The sequence below is a fragment of the Argopecten irradians genome, chromosome 3, assembly GCF_041381155.1.
Source record: "Argopecten irradians isolate NY chromosome 3, Ai_NY, whole genome shotgun sequence".
NCBI lineage: Eukaryota > Metazoa > Mollusca > Bivalvia > Pectinida > Pectinidae > Argopecten > Argopecten irradians.
In genome coordinates, this window is record NC_091136.1 from 10971974 (window position 1) to 10995406 (window position 23433).

The following is a 23433-nucleotide window of genomic DNA, read 5'->3' on the forward strand; positions in this document are numbered from 1 at the left end:
GATTTAAAGGAAATGTTGACGGACAGACGGACGGACGGACGGACGACGGACGGGGGACGGACGGACGACGGACAGACGGACGACGGGACGCCGCGCCATGACATAAGCTCACCGGCCCTTCGGGCCAGGTGAGCTAAAAATTGTGACATCAATGCTTAAAAACTTATAAAGAAACACTGATCTAAAGTGTAGAAGACCTATTCAATATATACTTACACAGCATCAATATTAGCGCCCTGCTCCAACAAAGTCTGCACCATGTTCTGATGACCAGCATATGTTGCATGAAACAGAGCTGTCCAGCCCTTCTGGTCTCTAGCCTCTAGTTCTGCCCTTGCTTAAATATTATAATTTTCATTTAGTGTATTTCATATATATCATAGAAACAGCTATTCACACATATTTTGGTTATGAAGGTGATTATAAATCATAACCGGATTAAGAATATTTTTTATATTTCTCAAAAAGTAGTCACATGCATATGTATGTAGGGGTTCAAACGGAGGTGCAAAATGCCATCTCCGCCTCTTCGAATACTCTGGTTATTTTTCTTCTGGAAAATGCCCAATTCAAATAAGCGGAATCCTCTGTACATGGACCCTCTATAGAACAAATTATATTTCTATATCTTGCCTAGAATACATGAACTGTAACGATATCATTTCTAATTGCCCATCTCAGACATCTGACTGTCAAGGTGTTTTAGTTAATGATTCAACTTCTTCATATTGAGCTTGAAACCTTACCTATACAGGCCAGTTGACAAAACAACACTTGCTATTAGTCATCGGTTTTCCTGTGATATTCCTAACTTTCTTCTACCACCAAAACCTCATATACCCTTTGAATACAATGTGAAACAAAATCAAATTAATCTAAACTACATGTATATTTACCTGACAAATGAAGTAGCCAACACTCTCGTTGCCACAACTGGAGGCCAACATGAGTGGTGTCTGCCCCTTACTGTTTTTGATGTTGACAGACACGTTAGCGTCCAGAAGGAGGTTGACAATGTTGTCATGGCCAATGTAACAGGCGTACATCAAGGGAGTCCATCCCCCACGGTTCTTCTTGTCAAGGTCTACCTTTCTGAAACACAGAATACAGTCGTGTTACTGGAACACAAAATATAGTCATTTACCGTCATGTTACTGAAACACACAATACAGTTGTGTTGCTGTACACAGAATACAGTTGTGTTGCTGTACACAGAATACAGTTGTGTTGCTGTACACAAAATACAGTTGTGTTGCTGTAAACAGAATACAGTTGGGTTGCTGTACCTGTTCGGATATATCCTGAAATCTGCAGCTGTCACTGTTGGGTTAAGCCATTTTCCGCAGACAACAACAAACAATCTGGTTCCGAAAAACGCTTGGGTTGGGGTCCTGCACGGGGGAAATGTCTGCGCATACTTTTCGCGCATGTAACAGTACGGTGCAACAGTCGACTGTTACACCCTGGCTGATGTTTACGAAGTTTTGGTCGTGTAAACGGATTTAACAATAAAATAGTCAAAAATGCGTAATATACACTTAAATAGAGAGTCAGGTAATAAAATACAGTTGTGTTGCTGTACACAGAATATAGTCCTATTACCGTACTGAAAACAGGACAATAAGATCCCCCTCCCACCAAAAAGCATGTAAACTGATATACTCCGGGTAAGCAATTATTATTCCAAATACCTAGCTTGACTGGTTATAAGGAATTAAAATATGGAATTTTTGTTTGGTTATATAAGTCGACATCTCTTTATGAAATTTTATATACTGTTACGTATTTCCAGAGTTTATGTCAAAGTACTTATACTTATGCTTAGCTCAGTCAGGATTTATTTATTGGGCCAAGGGTTTCCATATCAGGCAGTACCCAGTAATTTTTGCCAGTTAAACCTGGCTGTGGTACCGCCTGATTTTGGCTAAATTACATTAGATAGCATACAGATGGTATAGAAAAGTACCCCCTGAAATTGCAATTGTACCGCCTCTCCTGAAAGATAATGAAACCCCTGGAATAAATGGGCACACCAAATTTTCTGATTCTGTAATAGGTAACTTTAAAATAAAATTTCAAGCTTATATCATCTTGAAGTTTCAGTAATGGCCTAATGATAACATACAAATTATTCTATTCATTTTATATTTTCTAAGTATCATATTTGAGGGCTAATTGTGTTAAATATGCTAAGTTATTCTCTATGATATTATGCCAATTAACACATGATATCATACTTACTCTGTAAAAGAGGCCATGATGAATGTACATGTACCTGATTGGTCGTACCTCTCATGCAATTTAAAAAAGCTAATCAATTTATAATTATCTTACCTTGAGATAAATGACCTCACACAATCATAATGACCAATACTACTGGCTGTGTGAAGGTCAAGGGGAATGGGGTCAAAGGTCTCCTTCACATTCCATCCCTTCCATACTGACAGACTTTTGTCCAGTAATTCATTCTCAGAGGATTCATCAGAGGCTTCGTATTGAGCATCCACCTCGCTCGCCATTGTTGCTCTGACAAAACATAAAAGGTTGTTAGTAATATTAAAGGGATATGAGATCCTTGGCCACACTTAAGATTGTGTTAGAGCATTTCTTACAACTGAAAACAAAGAGTGATAGTCCATGGTGTAACATCCGAATGGACCAAAGTCACTACGGTAAAACACGGTTCTATCAGCTCTTCAACAGGTTGGGCACAACCCTGCATATGGGTAACAGTTACCCATTTGAGTAACAGTTTACCTGTTTGCAGTAATACATAAGTTACCAATTGAGTAATTATGTGAAAAGAAAACGCATAATGTTGTTTTAATAATTATTATCAAAAAAAGGGCGTCATAATTTTTAGAATGCCTTACAACTGATCAAAGACTCTATGCTTCTGTGGGTGAAATATTAAAATCTGTTGTCTAACTTTGTTGTAAGATGACCAATTTAGGTGCTCTTCCGTTGTCTTCAGTGTATAGCTATCAGGGAAATTCAATGTCATGGTTGAATGTGTTTTACCTGGTTCTATTTTTAGCACCATAGTAAGCAATGGAGGTGGTTTATTTTGTGACTTTTACCAAAATTGAGACAATGAAGTTTGTCCCATTTTGGTTATAATGTACTAACGTTATACATTATGTTAGTAATGGTGACATGTGAAAATTATTACGCCCTTTTTGATAAAAAAAGTTTTAAACAAATTCATGCATTTTTCTTACGAAATATTTCTCATTTGGGTAACTTATTGATTACTCAAACAAGGTAACTGTTACTCAAATGGGTAACTGTTACCCATATGCAGGTTGTGCCCAAACCTGTTCAACTGACACCAGACAGGACCAACATCCCGCTTCGAAGAAATGAAATTAACCCTATATATGTCCTCCATATAACTACTTCTTTTTTTTAAATATGTCATGTGGAAAGACTGGCATTCGTAGGATTCGATAGGTAAGAATGATTTTGACAGCACCAACATTCTAAATCGTAAATAGAACCATGGCCTACAAAAACAATGTGATTCTATAATGTTGTTGTAAATCATAACAACTGGACATGTGTATATAATTTAAAATGGTTCCTTTGATTCAATTTACAACAAATTACAACGCCTTATTTGACACATAACGATACTTACCGACAGAAATCATGTCATTCCACTAATTAAAACAATCATCTGTGATCTCGACTCCATTTTCGCCAATCCCGCTCAATCAGACGCTTGTTTGACGTAGGTTCTATCTAAACAGTGAAACAGTTTAAGCGAAAAAGCCGGAAATTACCATAAACATCCCAAAAATTACACCTAAAATATATAGAAAACCTACATCACGAAAAAGTATATATACCAAATGTCAAACTTCTTTCCTATATAAATTTCACATATATCACTTATAAATCCTTGGTATACATGTACTACGTATACATTGTATATATAGTGTCGTCAGGAATCTCGTGCGCGGGTAGGTACATGTAACATGTACATATGTGCATTGTGTATACGAACGGGTCATCGGAAAGGATTTGTTCCATTTACGAATAAATATATATGTGTGTGTGTGTTTCCATAATGAAGTTGAATAGGAAAAATACATTTTATAGTAAAAATATCAAACAAAATATATAATGTACATATTAAAATCAAAGTACTGTAAGTTCTGAAGGAGGTGTTATTCGAAATCATGAAAAAGACATGTAATGGTCCCAATTTTAAAACTATATGGTATTTTGTTAATCAAGATAAAGCATAGAACAGCTTCCTCAAAGTTCATTCAAATTACCGGTATTTTCTAATTATCTTATTCGAAAGGAAGTGTTAACGTATGCAAAGTATGGCAAACAGCACATCAGGTTTCTTAAGTTATCGATTTTTACAGACACAAGTACCTGTGAACACGTCACGATATCTTATTTAATATTATCTCCAATCACAGATATGAGTTTTGGAATAACGCTTGAAAATAGTATTTTATAACCAAGCATATATTGATTGTACCTTTTGTCGCAGATAAATATGAAGATTTCTGCGCGATTTATGCACCAATTATTACACATATTTTCAATGTGTATAATAAATCCACTTACGTTGTAAATCTACGGTATTTGAGGTGAACCACTATATCTGAATATTTTGTAAATGGGTCTTGACTATGTTATCCAATAAAACCCGACTCGGGTCGTTTGTACTGATCAAACCCCGCTTTACAAAATTTCTGACTTTTTCAAATTAACCCTACTCCCATACGAATTAAGTATGAATTCTACAACAGAACTTTATTGCATAAAGTAAATGCATCTACTAATTTGGCGTTGTATCTGAAATCGTTCCTTGTTTTGACGAATACATTCAGCCATGACGTTTATAGGAAGGATAAGTCCACACTGGGTTTTGGGGCACGCATTGTGTGTTTGTGTGCACTGACCGTCGACGTTTGCGTCCCGACTGGATTTCCTTTGATATCCGCCGGCTCATTCTTTGAATGTAGAATGGGGTGGGGTAGCGAGGGTTACCGTCTTACTTGTTCTGAAGCGTGCTGTCATTTCAAGCTGTCGTATTTTTTAACGATAGTTTAAGACATTTCTTCTAAATCTTCCGTCTTTAATACACAAAAAGGAAAAATAAAAAAAAAACTTGTGAAATTTAATTACCTTTAACAATTGGTGTTTTTCGTTTGACTAGGGATATATAGACAGTATTTGTTTAAGAAAAATGGTTTTTATTCCCGGTTCATAACGGTCTCGCGTGGTGTTTACTAGTGGGAAAGAGACAGTTCCACGAATCCTTCTCACTTATTAAATACCTTGATTCATCTTTCAGTTTAATACAATATATCCGTCGACTTGTTGATTAGTGTCTATTTTCATTTCATTGAAAAAATAAATCATGCACGAGTCAGACGAAAAAAAGACTGAAGATGTCTATGTCTAATTCCAAGTTTGCTGATCACCCAAGTACAGAACAAAAAATCAGACCTGTACTTCCGAATAGCCAATTTGTCGTGCTGCGTTTAACTCATTTACCTGTATACTGCAGTAACTAAAAACGCGTGGTCAACCGAGACTAATGAGGGGGCTAATAACCAGATTACGTAAGAAAGGTGTTTAGTGACCTGTCCACGCTTCGTTTTGTATTAGCTCACGTCAGGTGTCAAAAGTAAGATCACAGGTAAGTTAGCGATGGACCATCATTTAATTGTTGTATAATGTCATATTGGTTTACACTTATAAATTTCCTTGGTTTACAGTAAAATATTACCGTTCGAACATAACATATAACAAGTGTATAAATATTTCAGAATGACCACTGTATACAATTGTCTCGTATCTATATGTATCTAGTTATATGTATTTTTTAACAGAAACTACAAAATTAACTTACAAAAGGACCATGTCGAGAAAGAACAATGCAAAATATGATTCACAATGTCAGAATTTTTGATATTTCTAGGTAGTTGCTAGATTTTGGATATCCAAATCTTTGTGAATATTGGTCAATATCGATCATTATATAATACTAATAATGATAATCTATATGACCAAGGATTTTATAAGTGATAGTCCTTGATATGACCAATAAAATGTACTGTTCAATATTGCTAAAAAAAAACACATGTTCTCATACGTGTTAGATAGGACTCGTTTAGACCTATAAATGAATTTATGTATTTTTAATTGAATTTCTCAATGTGGTTTATTTTTTTTTTTGTTTACTTACCCTCCAATTTATGTCTTTGATATCTACGTGTATTTAAGGATTGTATTGTCAATTTTGTTGCTTGCATTGACTGATGAAGAAAGTTAATCTCGTGCAAATGAAGTGAACTGCGAAGCAGTTCATGTAACATTTGCACGAGATTAACTTTCTTCATCAGTCAATGCAAGCAACAAAATTGATAATCAATCCTTATATTTACGTTCAACCAATTTAAAATTTCCGCTGTTGAAAAAAGTCAAATTATATGTATTAGGTATAAGATTATTATACAATTTTGCAACATTGTACCAGTTATCGTACATGTATGTACAGCTACGGAACAGCCGCCAGTCAGTTCTTCTCGTCACCAAGGCAACACAAAATGTAGTTCCGAAAATAACTTCATAGCTATTCCAAGGATTTATAAGTGAGAAGGATTCGTGTCTGTCACTTTACACTACTAAACACCACGCGAGACGCTTATGAACCGGGAATAAAAACCGTTTTTCTCAACAAATACTTGTCTTATCGAGTCAAACGAAACACCAATGTAAAGTAAATTAAATTTCACAACGTTTATAACTTGCTTTAAGACGGAAGATTTAGAAGAAATGTCTTAAACTATCGTTAAAAAAATACGACCGCTCATGAAATGGCAGCCACGCTTCAGAAAGTAAGACGGTAACCCTCGCACCCCCTATGCTACATCAAAGGCTGCGGCGGCGGATATCAAAGGAAATCAGTCGTCGCCCAACGTCACGTGCACAAAACACGGTCAGTGCACAAACACATCCTTCTCAAAGCGCCTGCGCTGTCTTTGCAAGAATTTAATGGCTTAAAAACTCAGTGTGACTTATCCTTCTCATATACGTCCGATTGAGCAGGGGTCCGGTTTCGAAGAAAATGGACGATTGTGGGTGAAAATGCTGAATAGTTGGTATCTAAGAAACATAATACAAAACATAATCAATTTTAAAACTCGACATTAAATTGACCTTTTAAAAATCATATATATTATAATTGTTTATGGAATTAACAGAATGCTGTTTACTTTTTCCCGGTCTGTATTAGTTGTAAGCCTGACATTTATATATGTATTAATATATTTGTTGTTGAAATCCAACCTGTGTCTGATGGTATGCTGATGCCGTCCTATAGGAGATTTCAGAAAAGATGGGCGTGACGTCACATGAAATTATACATCCGGGTCCTCAAAGGTACAAACACTGAATGTCGTCTAATGTAAACAAAAACACAATACAGATAGTACAGCCCCTCTGCTACACAATCGATACTGGGCAAAAGTATACACTTTCATACTTGCAAATTCCTGATTTTAAAATGGTTTCTTATTGTTTTAGAGGGGCTACAGACCATTTATATTTTGATATTTACAATTGTTTATGCTAAATATATTTCTGTAGATTTAGTGTTGAAGCCAGTTGGCGAAGCGGTGCCGGGGCGTCACATCACACGAACCCGTTTTTTGTTCACACGTAGAAATCCATGTTGTTGAAAAAGTTTATGAATAGATAATTGATTTTAATTGTCATGTTTCTGTTGTACATGATAAAAGCTGCTCACAAACACTATATAACATAACGAAAGGTGGACCATATCTGGCTAGACCAACGGCCGCTCGTGCATGGCTTCGTCGCTGGTAGATCACCGCAGGGGCCACAGCATTGTTTGGAAAATAATTCATATTGATAAATTACCAACACTTTTTTATCTCAATAAGGACTGTTTAAGATAATATATTTTGTTATTTAATATGTACATGTTGTTTTATTGGAATGCTCTGTGTATCGTTAACAAAATGACGAATAGTAAATTAAACTACTGTGTTACACGTACACGTTATGGCTGCCGATCTCGAAAAAATTAAAAATGGTGAAATCGTTTCCGTTTTAAAATGCTGCAGATTTTCATTTTTAATATTTCATTTTCAGCCGCTTCTTTTGTATCCACTAGACTGAGCTATGTTAAGTCTCAAATTGAAGTGATATTACTTTTAGAAAATTTGAAAACGTATTAGTTTAGACTTCATGTAAATTGATATTAAATTACACGATTCGTATTGTACTGTAAAATGGGCCGGCCAGGATACATTGCGCACGGGCTTCGAGAATCCATAAATACTTCTAGTTTTTTGTTTATAAATGTGATAAAATGAACCTACAAACTGACAACTTTTGTATGTTTATAAACTAATTCCCAAAATTGATGAAAAAAAATTAACCAGAATACGTATTTTTTTGACACAGAAAAATGGACGAAAATTCGGGTTCTACTCGGCTGTACTGTAATGGCTGCCGTGGGCTTGGGGTAAATATACGCAAAGCAAATGTTTAATTTTGCACTTATCATACATTGTAATGTATTTTATCAAGTAACACTTCGAAAACAGTAATAACTTATTATAATATTTTTGGGGGACTTTGAATTTTAATTTGTAATTTCAAGTTGATATTTGCAATATGTCTGTCAATGTTATACGTAAAATGGCGGACCGTGTTTTCTCGTAGCGGTCGAAAATGGAGTATAAACAGGAGTAAAATATATGAATACCATATGTTTAAATTAGTGCATTATTGTAAAATATTTTTATTTACACTTTTTTAAATTAATAAATAACGCAATAGTTCTCGGTTTGTCGTACTATTTATTACAATAAAATGTAAACAAACATCGCAAGCGGCTGTGTTTCCCACCATGTTAATGTGTACGGAGTTGTACCTTTGAGCGCCCGGAATGTACCTTTGTGTGACGTCATCGCCATCTTTTCTGAAATCTCCTATAAAACCATGCTTCCGGGGCTGAATAAAACGTGTTAAAATGTGGGAACTTAGTCGCAGATCACTGGAAGACTTCTGTGTTATTCTTGAAATGTGATAACTTCTCTGTCTACTGGAGTTTGGGGATTAAAATTCGGTATAAAGTAAGTAGAGAAAACATCGATTTGAAATGTTGGCGGTTTCCAACGACCCTCCAATGCCGTTGGATTTTGACACTCACAGAATCGTTTTCGTTAGGCTTAATGTCACTGAAATTAGCCTGTTTGCTGTTTGAGCGTATTTTCAATGGAATCTATCGTTTCTAAGCTTTCGTGTATGACACCGTTTTCACATATATTGTACACATTAAACTATTTGCGTTCGATTATGCCTACTAGGCTATGCGATGAGTGGTGAACCTCACTGCGTTCGGTCCTAAAACGTGACGCTAACCAAATTACACTTTTTGAAGATAACATTGTTAAAATTTTCTTACGTGTGCTTGAATTAAGATATTTCTCTAAACATTTCAAACAGATAGATGCTTTTAGTTTTAATTTCATGCTTTGTTTACTTGTCAGCAGTGCATATATTTAGGCCTAATAAATAGAGAGCTTTGAAGCATCCCCGGTTCAGGCTATGCTCAGCATTTTTTTTACCTGGGCTTGAGCCTAATTCAGTGTTTCATACCATCAAAATACGTGTAAGAATATCTCTAGGCGGCTATAATATTATATTACTGACAATTTCTAATATCACTTTATCAAGCATTCCTGTCTGTGTTTCTAAATTACAACGATAGGCCACATCGCAGAAAGTTCAAAACTGAAGCGGCGTAAAACTACAATGTAGGTCAAATTGTAAAACAATGTCAAAATGTATTCTCACGCCGGTCAGAGGTCAGCGCGTGACCAAGCATCTTCATTGGGAAATGAAGTGATCGGAGTTTACTAGTTACATTGAGGCGGAGCGAAGTGAAAATGTAAATATTGAACTATGAAATACATTTAACACCTTTTCTTTTCGTTATGCTGATTCTTGAAATCCATAGGCCTAGTGAATTTTTATTCATACAGAAACATATTAAAATGGATGATTATATGACCATCATTTTTCGAATTCGTCTCTTTTTATATGACATTATGAAAATTGATTATTCCCTAGGTTTGATAATTTAGTATGCTGTTAAAACAGAGATAAGATCTCTACTTAAAACCAGAAACATAAATAACTTATACATGTTTCCGCTAACCTACTTATGTATTTAGCATGATTTCAGTTGCAATATTTCCTATTTTATATATAATTAAATCGTCATCATAACTGTATACTGTATATATATCTGTAAAATTATCGTAACCCCATTTTAGGAATACATATATGTTCACCTTTGTGCTATAACCCCACTACCAAACACCTCACTGCCGTTGTCCTCGTGACGTCACATCCGGTTATTCCCCAAATCAGCGTGAGCGGCCGATTCCCTGATTAGCAGTTGATATACAGGTAAAAATCGACCACTTCGGAGGGCGGTATCTCGGTACTGAAGCGGCCGATTTTGATGCGGTTTTCAACATTCTTGTCAGGAGATCTAACAGAATAACATATCTAAATATCATTTTCCATTCCGTGTACACTTTAACTGTCACCAGAGATATAGACTGACCTTTTCTGCCATCTATCCTCCATGAAATAATCTCATAACCATGCCCTTTTAAGTCTTTTGTTAAACTCATTGGATATTTTATACCTTTGTTATTTTTATATATACATTACAAAGATTTATTGTGGTTGAAAGAAAAAAAACAATGGTTCAATAGAACGCATTGGTCACTTGCTACCAGGACAAATTTGGATTCACTTAAAATAAAAACATAACACTGCTTAAATATCAGTACTCTTAGCTATAATATTAACAGGAAGTTTTTACAAATAACTTATTTGAACCCTGTAACTTTGAATAGAGGTCGATGCAATTGATTAAATTATTTGGACATACTTTGAAGCCCTATATTTTGTATTAAATTTAATACTACAGTTCTAATAATGTATAAGTTCATCTAAACTAATGACAAAAAGTCAGTTAAAAGTACATGTATATGGCTATTTGATTGATGTGACCTTTAGTTAAGGTAAAGTTTATTCATCCCAGCATGTTATAAGCTCACAGACAGGGATGTAAGCCTCTTATGTATACCTCATAGTTATATGGTTTTGAGGAAATTTTATTTAAAGGAAAATGTAATTCAAATGGCCCTGATTTATGACTTCAATATGTCCTCATATGCTATTCATCTAAAAATATTCTAAATTTAAATAGACACTTTAGCCAAATGACCATAACAGTTGACCATGAAATCAAACTACAAAGGTAACTTACATCACAGATTTGGACAGGACTGGCGTCTCAATTTTGAGTGCAAAAGAGTACTAGATCTAAATCTGATCTCTTTACATACATGTACATATTTTGTTCAGAGAACATCCATGGGAGCTTCAATAGAATAATCTTTTACTATGAAATAATGAAATCAAAATAATCAAAGTTAGTGGATGAACACATATATAGATAGATAGACAAATAGTACCAGGTATGAAGATATCCTTATAACATTTCAGCGATTTATGAAATATACATACCATACCACAAAAAATATCAATGTCCACATGTTTCTTAAAGTTCGTACAGTATACTGTATTTCCTGAATAAATGTATTCATACATGTACCTCCTAAAATTTAAAAGAAACGTCAAGAGGCATCTGAGTTTACATGCTGTCAATATATTGATAGAATAAACTTATTTGTGTGTAAATTGGTTCAGTATAATATCTTTCAGTCAATGATTTACCAGATAACTTAAAACATATCATGCAGCTTTTAAACTGTGGCTTACTTGACCGTCATAAGCAAAAGCAAACACGTAAGTACATTTTGCACAAGAGAGCTTATTTTTTTAACAGAATGGATATAAATGATTGATTTAGTTGTAGCTATTAATTACTGGGCGACTATGTTGTGCAAGATATGAGTTGTATTCTCCTTATTTAATTTGTATCAGTTATTTACTTGCATTTGCTTAATACTTTTAAGTGTATATCGATAATGTAAATTGTTATGCATACACTTCATTGATTATACTTTACAGTCATGTACATGTATAACCATACTTATCAAGGACTGAATGCTAGTAAATTAGAAATAGGCCATTGGAGTATTTTTTCCAAACTGGAGATTATAGGCCAATATACATTGTTAAATATTAAAATCAACACAAAGTTATATAATTGGTAAAAACATATATGCAATAATGAAAAAAAAATAATCACTGTATTAATATATTTTCCATATGAAAGGTATATCTTTTTCTTAATGAAAAATATTTTTCTAAATCCCCCTTCTCAAGTAATATTTGAAAAATAAATAGTAATCAATGACTTGAAATATCAATCTTAATATTGAATCATGATTCCTAAAATGTAAATAGAATAAATTAATAAGATAAACTACTTGTTTCATTTTATTTTAAGAAACTATTATTTACCTTTTACTGATCATCATTAAAATACAAATCATAGAATGGATATATTTAATACCTAGTAAAAGCAATGTCATTAACATTAAAAAGAATTGATGGAAAAATGAAAAATTTGTCTACGATCAGAAGCAGGTAAGCTAAATCACATGTCTACAATCAGAGGCAGGCAAGCTAAATCTGTGTATCTAATGCCTTTTACCACCTGTTCATCGAATCATAGAGTACAACATGCAACTTGCCAGGTTGAATTATGACAAGATCAGAGTCATTCATTTTCAAATTATTAGTCATTGTCTTGTTTCATTTGTTTTAATTTTACAATACAGTTATTGAAAATCTGTTAATTGCTTGAAAGTTATGACTCCAGAATAATGAAAATGATGAGGATAAGATCTTAGACTGATACATTCTTATAACATTGTTTGTGGTTGGTTCAAGTAAAAGTCAAAACTGAAAAAAAACACCATTTCATTTGGCATTGTTACAAGCTATCTTTACTTGACCTTTACTTAACCTTTATGTTTTTGTGAGCAGGTCTTGATGCGGATCTCAGTTCATCAGATGAAGCATTTCCGGTACGCCGTACACAGCAAACTCGGAGAGGGAAAGGCAAAGGTGCACCAAGTATAAGGGATGGCCCTGATGCCATCGCAAGACTGATTGACCGTTCTCATCCAGGAAGTGGAGACAACTCTCACCCAAGTAAGTTTAGTGGGGAACCAATCTTGAGTGGGTGGCAACTTTCACCCAAGTAAGTTAAGGGATGTGGGGGGAGGGCAACTCTCACCCATGTAAGTTTAGTAGGAGATAACTCTCACCTAAGTATGTTTAGTGGGGGACAATTCTCACCCATGTAAGTTTAGAGGGGAGGGGTGCAACTCTCACCCAAGTAAGTGTAGGGGTGAGGCAACTCTCACCCAAGTAAGTTTAGGGGGGAGGGGGGACAACTCTCATCAAAGTAAGTTTGGGGGGGGGACAACTCTCACCAAAGTAAGTTTAGTAGGAGATAACTCTCACCTAGATATGTTTAGTGGGGGACAATTCTCACCCATGTAAGTTTAGAGGGGAGGGGGTGTAACTCTCACCCAAGTAAGTTTAGGGGGGAAAACTCTCATCCAAGTAAGTTTAGGCAGGGACAACTCTCACCCAAGTAAGTTAAGGGGGACAACTCTCACCCAAGTAAGTTTATGGGGGACAACTCTCTCCCAAGTAAGTGTAGGGGTGGGATAACTCTCATCCAAGTAAGGTTGGGGGGGAGAGAGGGGGGACAAATCTCATCAAAGTAAGTTTAGTGGGGGGCAACTCTCACCCAAGTAATTAAGTGGGGACAACTCTCACTTAAATAGTTTATAAGAGGTCATTGAAACTCTAGTCTACTATGTGGAGTGTGATACAATCATTATTTGACTGATGCATTTGTATTTTTTATAACAGAAGTTCCAAAAGGATATCTGAGTTTTAAACAAAATGAGACAGATCCAAGTGATGCACCTAAACTCTCCTTTCGTGATGTGACCTCACCAATCAACCAGCAGGATTACAACAGTGCTCTCGACAGCTCAGGGGGCAAAGGTCAGTACGTAATAACGACAGAGGGCAAAGGTCAATACACATTAATGACAGAAGGCAAATGTCAGTACAGATTTAATGGCAGAGGGTTAAAGAGTCAGGTAGCAGATTTAATGGCAGAGGGTTAAAGGTAAGTACAGATTTAATGGCAGAGGGTTAAAGGTCAGTACAGATTTAATGGCAGAGGGTTAAAGGTAAGTACAGATTTAATGGCAGAGGGTTAAAGGTAAGTACAGATTTAATGGCAGAGGGTTAAAGGTAAGTACAGATTTAATGGCAGAGGATTAAAGGTCAGTACAGATTTAATGGCAGAGGGTTAAAGGTAAGTACAGATTTAATGGCAGAGGATTAAAGGTCAGTACAGATTTAATGGCAGAGGATTAAAGGTAAGTACAGATTTAATGACAGAGGATTAAAGGTCAGTACAGATTTAATGGCAGAGGATTAAAGGTCAGTACAGATTTAATGGCAGAGGATTAAAGGTCAGTACAGATTTAATGGCAGAGGATTAAAGGTAAGTACAGATTAATGGCAGAGGGTTAAAGGTAAGTACAGATTTAATGACAGAGGATTAAAGGTCAGTACAGATTTAATGGCAGAGGATTAAAGGTCAGTACAGATTTAATGGCAGAGAGGTTAAAGGTAAGTACAGATTTAATGACAGAGGATTAAAGGTAAGTACAGATTTAATGACAGAGGATTAAAGGTCAGTACAGATTTAATGGCAGAGGGTTAAAGGTAAGTACAGATTAATGGCAGAGGGTTAAAGGTAAGTACAGATTAATGGCAGAGGGTTAAAGTAAGTACACAATACCTACAAGACGATATATTTTGAAGCAGTAGTTAGGACAATGTATATTATTGTGAACTTTGTTCAGATAAACCTTTTGTTGTAATTCAGATGAATATAGTACTACTTTTTATTTACAGATTCTTGCATAGATGAGCATGAAGATGATGGGAATGCTTTCTCTAAGACTGGAGCTCTCACAATAAAAAGTAGTTCTGGTTCTAGTGGAGGATTAATGGCCGCGCTGGGTATAAATCGTGAGAGTAGTTTAGACAGTGACGATTGTCAGCCTCAGGACAGTATAACCTCCAACTCTGGCATCTCTTCACTAGATGGCAGTACAAACAGTCTCAACGGCCCAGTACTCTCCCCAGCCAGTAGCTTTAACAAAGACTTAGTGACCGCATTGGTCAGTAATAGTGACAGGGTCAGTGAGACCGCCAGTATACCGAGTGACGAGGCAAGTCTCCCGGGTGGTAGTGGCAAGGAGACTGCACACAGTAATCAAGACAGGCCTAAATCTGTCACGACTCAGCCCTCCCAGACAACCACGTCTAGCTTTACCACAAAGGCTGAACTGGCAGCAATGAGCTCCAATTCTAATACATCCATGCCTAGTTTTAATGTAAATCACCAAAATAGTGCCAGTCATCAGTCTCAATCGTCATACAGCACTAGTAATCCATCCAACCATTCACAAACAACCAACTTTAATACGCAACCGTCCAATCTCATTACTAAACCGTCCAATCTCATTACTCAACCGTCCAATTTTGCACCAAATTGTCATTTTGAATGTAAAAATGGTAAAAGTTCTCAGAGTGAGCAACAAGCACATACTGGATACATGTCTTCACCCCAAGAGTATGACGCTCTTCGTACCAACGTTGCTGCCACTAACAACCCTTCTCATACTGACAATAGCTACCCACCACCAAATATGTTCCAGAGTCTAGGTTCAAACCCTGTCACTTGCGCAGCACAGATAGGGTACCAGCTATTTCCTACGCCTCCCTCTATCAACACAGGTAATCCACAGTCTCCCATGATACAGCCCAACCAGGGAGTTACTCAGTCTCCTGCAATGCCACCAAATCAAGGAGTTCCCCAATCTCCCATAATGCAACCAAACCAAGGGGTTCCCCAGACTCCCATGATGCAACAAAACCAGGTCGTTCCCCAATCTCCCATAATGCAACCTAACCCAGCCATAGTGTCCAACACTGGAATACAACAATCATCTATGATTCCGCCAGGCCAAGCAATGGTGGTGACTAATGCTGGAATGGGCACCCATCAGGCTGTCACCAATGTTGTCATGACAGCCAATCCATTGATGACCCACAATCCATTGCTCCAGGATCAGCAATTTTTCGGACACCCTAAGGTAAGATTATGTATGAAAATTATATGTATTACCACAATAGGATGGGATTTTAATTTAAAGAAAAATCATATTTTTTATGTTTTTTCTCAAGAGGAGTACGGATTTTAACTTTTTTTCTTTCTTTTATTTGTTTTTTCTTTCTTTTTTTTTTTTTTTAATGGCGATCATGAACATCTTCTTACTATAATGAATCACATATATCAGACTATATCCTATGGATTATGTAATGTGTTGATATGTATTTGGTTTGTAGGCTGATGGTCAGCCACAGGACCTTGCTGGACTACTTGACCAGTTAGGCCTGACTAGGTACTTGGCTGTGTTTGAAGAACAAGATGTTGACCTTCAAGTGTTCCTCTCTTTAACTGATGCTGACCTCAAAGAAGTGGGGATAAAGTAGGTCATTGCTACAAAGCTTCAATTAAATGCTGCATGCTTGTTTATATTAAAGATGCAAGACCAAAATGAAAATCATTTTAACTTCTAATGTTTGTTCTTTTTGTAAAGAAAATAATAGATTAAACCAAATTTGGTTGGAAAAACCTTTGAGGAAGAGATCATAGTTTGCATTAATGATTACATCCCCCTGAACAAGCACAAATGTAGCTTGATCGATGATATTTGTAGGAAAGTAGCTACACATGTAGCTTGATGGATGATATTTGCAGGAAAGTAGCTACACATGTAGCTTGATGGATGATATCTGTAGGAAAATAATGCTACGCCCTTTATATAAATATTTAAATTGTTACCTTCCTAAAAATATATTGTCAATCAGAGTTACACAGACATTTTATGAAGAACATGAGAATAGTTTACTTACCTGAAGGTTTTATCCCTGTAGACATGTAGTCCTTCGCCATAAATATTGCAATGCAAGCAATATACAGGTCTTCTATGTGTCGTGGTTTTATAAATTTGGGATTACATACAATATTAACCATCATGGAATCCAAACATCCATCACCTTGTTTGTTGTTTTAGATTATTTGGCCCACGGAAGAAGATGACCAATGCCATTGCACGTTGGCACAACCGTGGTCCGATTTGTCAGTCAAGTCTAGAGCAGGCTTATGCCGATCGCCTTGATACAGAGATGCAGGACATGGGTCTACAGTTACGCAAGGTAGGTAAAATAGTTTATAATGACGATAAAAGGTATGAAAATATATATCTATTTAAGACAATTACTTGTTATTGACTTAAATGGATGTCTCATAGATTCTTAGACTCAAACAGATTCTTGTTACAAAAATTGTAATAACTCATCTTGTCGTGCTTTTCAGTCATTCGAGCAAGTAGAAACTTTAAAGGCCCAGGTTCTACAAGAACAACGCATTCGTAATGTTACTGAGAGTTGTCTGACAGATATACAGCAGATCAGCTTCGATACGAGGCAACGATGTGAGGAGATGAAAGAATCACTGAGGAAGCTGAAGTAAGTTTTTAGGACTCATTAAAATACATTCCATATATCCTGTAGCTGCACAATCACAATTAAAACATGCCTTATTGTTTAAATCATCTTTGAAAATTTTGAGAGTTAAGTCAAGTTGAATGCAACAAAGGTGCCAAACGAAAATATTTTTTTTTGTTAATAATGAAGCAACCACTGTTGGCAAGGTAATTGATGATTATCTCAACACTCCTGCTCTGATATATATGTAAATGTGCTGTGCAGAGACTGAAGGAAGGTTTATATTCAGGGCCAAATTGTAAAAATGAAATTCAAATATTCATCTTCCTTCATTTAAACTTTACAATTACTATAGTTATAAGCATATTTTCATTTATCATTTATCATGAATATAAGTAATATTACTTAATTTGATGGGATATATTAGGAATCTTTAAAGATGCTCCACCGCCGACAGACTATAAACGATACTCATCATTTGAACAACAATTTGTGTTTAATCGTGTATATGACTAATTAACACACAAAAATAATATAAAATGATTTATTTTGCTTTTGGTGCATGCGCAATCAATAATTCATTCCATATAGGACATAGTGTTAGAATTTTTTCGGGATGCAATTAATCATGTCTAATATTTTTATCTTGAAGTAAAATTAGAAGCTCAAACATTCCATTGGTGGTAATGGTGTAAAATAAGTAACTTTTGTAACTGAAGAAAAATACCAAATCTTCTCTTCCTGTTTTTGATAGTGAAAAATACCATTTGTCAGCGGTAGAGCATCTTTAAGAGCATCATTTTTCCTGCAAATAATACAAAATTAATTTCTGCTTTCAGACATTTTCATACTGAAATCAAGATAAAGGCTGATTTGAGGGATGAAAAACGAAATCAATCTACATCTGAAACAAGGAATTTAAACGATATAACTAGTGCAATGAGAGAGGACTTGTCATTGGATGACAGAACGAGAGGTTCGGCCAATGATAAAGCAGGTTCCTCAGCAGATTTGGCAATAAAAAAGATTGAACATTATATAAAGGACCTACAGAAATATCTTGCCATGATAACGATGAATGCTGATCGCCTCCTTACCTGGGGAGCTAATTCTCACTCACAAGACTCAGGTTTTTCATAGCATGAATCTATCAACGTGCTGCAAGCTTCATCTGAAGAGATTACAATGTTACAGAACTGCCAATTTTGATCCTGTATAGAGATATAAGTGATAAAAGAGAAGACTTATAGAATCTTTCACCCTCTCTGGGGTGAGGCAGGAGAATCTGAACCCAAGGGGTAAGATTGTTAAGCTGTTTAACACGAGGCTGTTCAGATCTCCTGCCCCACCCCCAGATCTCCTGCCCAACCCCAAAGAGAGTGAATGATATTTTTTCTCTTACCCTATGAGAGCATGTGCAAAGATCTCGTGTATCTTGTCTTTATCCTAGGGCGAGATAGAAAAATCTCACACCAGTAAAATTGTGGAAAACCTGTCCGGTGTAAGAGAAATGGATATCCCTCTTTTAGAAGTAGATGAATCTTAAGGAATGGCTATGGAAGGACACTATAAATCATTTTGAGTTTGATAACAATTATCTAGTGCTATTTTCAACTTCTCAACGATATATTTCATTGTCCAGTACTCTCTACATCAATGTTACATGAAATGTTCTTAATGTATAAACTTTTCTTTAATTTCCTTCCTTATTTGGGTATAAAAATGAAGCTCACTGCATAATATCATATTACAGCCATAGCTTCATAGGCTTACCACAAACATCTCTACCTATGACATAATTGAAAGCTTAAAATCAAAACAACAAAAAATGCATAGAACATTTCATGATGTACAGTAGTTAGCAATAGGTGATACTGTACTATACGATAAATAGATGTGATTTGTTGAAAAGAGTAGAATTTTGTTTTTCTGCAAGAAAATGAAATGTGCAGTAAAAAACATGTTGTTAAACCGGATTTCTTTGTGTTTATAAACTGTTACATATAGTTTTTTCAAAGTGTTTATTTCATATTAAGTGTATTGGAAGAAGTATGGCAAAACCATAAATGGAGACAACGAATTAATTTTCTCTTTGTTGAATAAGTTTAATATTATCTTTATCTTCTATCAGATTTTAATTTAGTATGTGTAAATATATGAAAAAGTTGAAGCTATTTTGCCATTTTACCTCTCTTGTGTCTCAATCTTATTTCATAATTAGTGCGTACACATTCTAACGGCATAGATAACATGATATGAATATTTTTCTGCTGACGCGCAAGTAAAATTTATGAAACAAAGTACATTTATCTTTGTTTAATCAAGTAATACTGTTTTAATATTTCGGAAGATAAAGAAATATTGGTTATGGATAAACATGTTCTCGATATCACTCAACAAAGGATACTGTATACAGAGTTATAGCATTATGTTTCTATTTCTAGGATATTTTAATGAGAAAAGATAACTAATCTTAAATGATGTCACAACCTACGGTAGATATTGGTTAAGTTCCATGGAAATTTATGTTAAGAAAAGCAATTTCTTAAAACTTTAGTCTATTTTCATGACTAAGGTTAGTTGTAGCTGGAAACCAATTTCAAATAATTAGCACAGTTCATTATTGACTGTACATGCTTCTTCGATGAAACGTCAAATTGTATTCTTACTTACCTTGTAAGTTCATAAATCAAAGTTATGTGATACAGAAATCCTGCACAATGGTGCAATATGATGTTTTATCACCGGCACACCATGCATTATTGATGACTTGATTGTCTGTTGACAAACCAACATCTAATGTAAATGTATAAATAATTAATTACCTGTTTTAATGAGTTCTGGAAATATGGTCATTACTGAGCTATGTAGGATATATTGTATGCTTTATAATGTATGTACAGAAAACTTTCTGATGAAGCCCTATATAGGGCAGATCTGGTTTTGCAATAATTTATCGTGGATATATGTTTCTGAAGATATGTATTTATGTCAAAGTGGATTTATTTTCTATGTATTTTCAGTCAAATGCAACAGTTCTTATTTTTTGTGTCGCCTGCAACGCAAGGGTGACACAAAGGTATCACTATGTCGGCGTTAGCGTCGGCGGCGTCCAGGAAAGGTTATCCGTGTGATAACTTAAATATTTTGTCCTATCTTAACCTGGTATGTTACTTTATATCAATGAGATCTCAAATGGGTTTTATTCTGGTCAAAAACCGCCAATATTTGCAAGAGTTATGGGACTTCATAACTTCATCTAATTATCAACAATATTTTCAACTGTAAATAACTATTTTTTATGTTTTAAACTGCTGTACAGGAGACACATCCACTTCCGTGGAATTTTTGTTATTCTATGATATTGATGTTAATAAGGAGAGGGTCTACATGTACAGGTTTGCCAATGTATGTCATATCTTTTTGGGTTCATTGCGACTTGTGGGTGTTTTGAAACTGCCAATAGGATTTTGGTTAAAGTCAGCGGCATGTTTATGTTCTCAAACTCTTGATCTATTGACAACCTTTCATTGTTTCTTCTGCAAAACACATATATGAAGACATACCTATTTACATAAAACAATTTCCGTTCGTGATACTTCAATTATTTCTTATGTTAATTGTGCTTTATTTGCTCTTTGCCTATTTTTCAACCGTTTTATCATACCAATACTGTATTTGGTAACGTCATACATTTACTGTATGTTATATATTTCCACCGTGGATGTCCGTCTGATGTGATATTCTTCACGCTTGACATTATATGCACTGCCTCAAAAGTACTCATCTAGCTATGCCGTATGTCCTCATAGCGTTTTGTTCCTTGGAGTACTTTTGGTCGAGGCTGACCATTATTTTCTTGCTACGGTTATTTTTTTTTCCAACAAACTCCAGAGGAAATCTGCTGTATGATTTTCAAAAACCAAATACAACATTTTTTCGTAATTAATCTCATTTGTTACCTCCTGTATTTCTACTGAACTCACTGAAACCGATTCGTAGAAATCAATTGGCGGGACAAACATTTGAATGCGTCAGCCATTTCACTTTCTTCAAAATTATTCTCTTGGTGAGTTGCGCAAGGAGAGCTTTATACACAGATTTAAACTTTTGTTCAATATTACAATGTATGTGATTATTCTTATCCAGTAACAAAATTGGTTGTTGAAATTTCGTTTTAGTCTTTAATTTGTTTAAACTATAAGTTTTATACGTTTTCATGGTACTGGTTTAAAACCTATTATAGTTTGTTTTATACTTTATTATTTGTTCTTAATATTTTATCACTATACATTATTGTATTTGTTAATCATTCTAAAGGTTCTATTCCGTCCGCCTGCATTACCTATTCTATAGTAATTAAGTTGATGAATGCATACATGTTTAATTGTGCATTATCTGATCAAAATCATTCAATTGTTTATAATGATGACTGCATTTTAAAGATTTACTTCTTTCTCAGACTACGTCTATGTTTAAACCAAAAAGCGGGATGATATCCTCTTATTTAAGAACAATACACCTGCACATAATACGCTGAATCTAGGATTTTATGCAAACGTTAATGTGACTTCTTAATGTGTCAGAAACACATACATATTTTTGTGTCTCAGTTATGCATTTAGAGCTGCCTTTAACATGGAATCTCACCGAAAATGATTTGTATTCAAAATAAATTTGAATATTTTTTATCGATTTGTGTTTTGTTATTGTATCCTATATCTATAACTCTTAAACTTTCTCAGTAGAACAAAGGAGGTGGATATTTGCATATAGGGAAAATTGCTGCGACTATGATATTTATAAAATACAACCATCACAATATCCCATGCTTAAAAAAAGACTTGTAGAATGTGAACGTTAACAGTATTCATGGATGAGATTATAATAAAAAAAATGAGATTTTTCATTTGAAGGCAAATACTTTATAACAAATGTACAGAAAGGTTTGTGGTGTAGCGGTCGTCGGAACTCAGTTCTGCTGTGTTCATCAACTTTAGTCAAATACGTCGCCCATGTTGTCATACATTCCGTGTCTGGTAGCACCCGCTCCCCACACCTGATAAAGGTAATAATACAAAAAATTTATGTATCGGTATGGTAAGATTCGTGCCTAAACCTGATAAATTTAACTATACAAAAGTGTATAACTTATGTTTGGTAGGATTCGCTCTTAACACCTGATGAACATTTTTTTGAATAATTACAAAAATCATTCCATGACTAGTAGGTCCTGTTTATCATACATGGTAAGATAATTATACAAAGAACATACAAATGAAGTATGTTATACGTGTACATGTAGTGACGACACGAAAACAAAATTGGGCAAATAAGTCAAAACACCCTCAGAGTTAAAATGCAATTGTGCTAATTAAGTACACATAAAGTATGGTAAGTACATAAAGTATGGTAAGTACACATAATAAAGTATATGGTAAGTACACATAAAGTATGGTAAGTACACATAAAGTATGGTAACAAAAAATGGTAAAACTTGACTCTACTCAAAGCGAAAAAAGGCACATTTTCAAAATGGCGCCAAATGGACCATTTCTTAAATCCCTGTATAAAAAAATCACTGAAAATACAAATGTAATTTTTTGACAAAATTGCATCTGGAAACTGCTACAGATATTGATAAATTGTATTTGAAAATCTCATAACTTCTTATCTTTGTCGAAACACTTCAAGGACTGAAACTCAGAAGAATACATCCTTATAAGTACACATAAAGTATGGTAAGTACACATAAAGTAT

The 23433-nt window shown here is 35.0% G+C and overlaps 3 protein-coding genes across 3 annotated transcripts in view; 1 reads left to right on the forward strand and 2 right to left on the reverse strand.

Annotated features, from left to right (window-relative positions):
• Nucleotides 1-860: 860 nt before the first annotated feature.
• LOC138319915 (ankyrin repeat and SAM domain-containing protein 3-like) lies at nucleotides 861-3828 on the reverse strand. The gene is made up of 3 exons (XM_069263030.1): nucleotides 3641-3828; nucleotides 2335-2526; nucleotides 861-1092 (listed from the first exon to the last, which is right to left on the reverse strand). Exons 2-3 carry the CDS (start codon nucleotides 2517-2519, stop codon nucleotides 876-878), a joined length of 402 nt encoding a protein of 133 aa, XP_069119131.1. The 5' UTR covers nucleotides 2520-2526; nucleotides 3641-3828; the 3' UTR covers nucleotides 861-875.
• Nucleotides 3829-12626: 8798 nt separating this feature from the next.
• Nucleotides 12627-22366, forward strand: LOC138319466 (uncharacterized; the record flags this gene model as incomplete). Its single annotated transcript, XM_069262622.1, has 8 exons — nucleotides 12627-12642; nucleotides 13045-13212; nucleotides 13945-14082; nucleotides 15010-16256; nucleotides 16510-16652; nucleotides 17241-17382; nucleotides 17543-17694; nucleotides 18513-22366. Coding segments are annotated over 8 exons (2307 nt in total), but the record flags the coding sequence as incomplete, so codon positions are not given.
• Nucleotides 22367-22575: 209 nt separating this feature from the next.
• Nucleotides 22576-23433, reverse strand: part of LOC138317540 (cell surface hyaluronidase CEMIP2-like) — a 29606-nt gene continuing 28748 nt past the window's right edge. The window contains exon 24 of the mRNA XM_069259290.1: nucleotides 22576-22732. Coding sequence (XP_069115391.1) covers nucleotides 22670-22732 — 63 coding nt within the window. The 3' untranslated portion in view covers nucleotides 22576-22669. The remainder of the gene's footprint in view (nucleotides 22733-23433) is intronic.

Bases quoted from the DNA above. Each gene is read 5' to 3' on its own strand.
- LOC138319915 (XM_069263030.1), bottom strand. From the start codon at position 2,519: ATGGCGAGCGAGGTGGATGCTCAATACGAAGCCTCTGATGAATCCTCT. The intron at 1,093-2,334 runs GTAAGATAATTA...TCTGTGTTTCAG, and splicing joins GTGAGGTCATTTATCTCAAG to AAAGGTAGACCTTGACAAGA.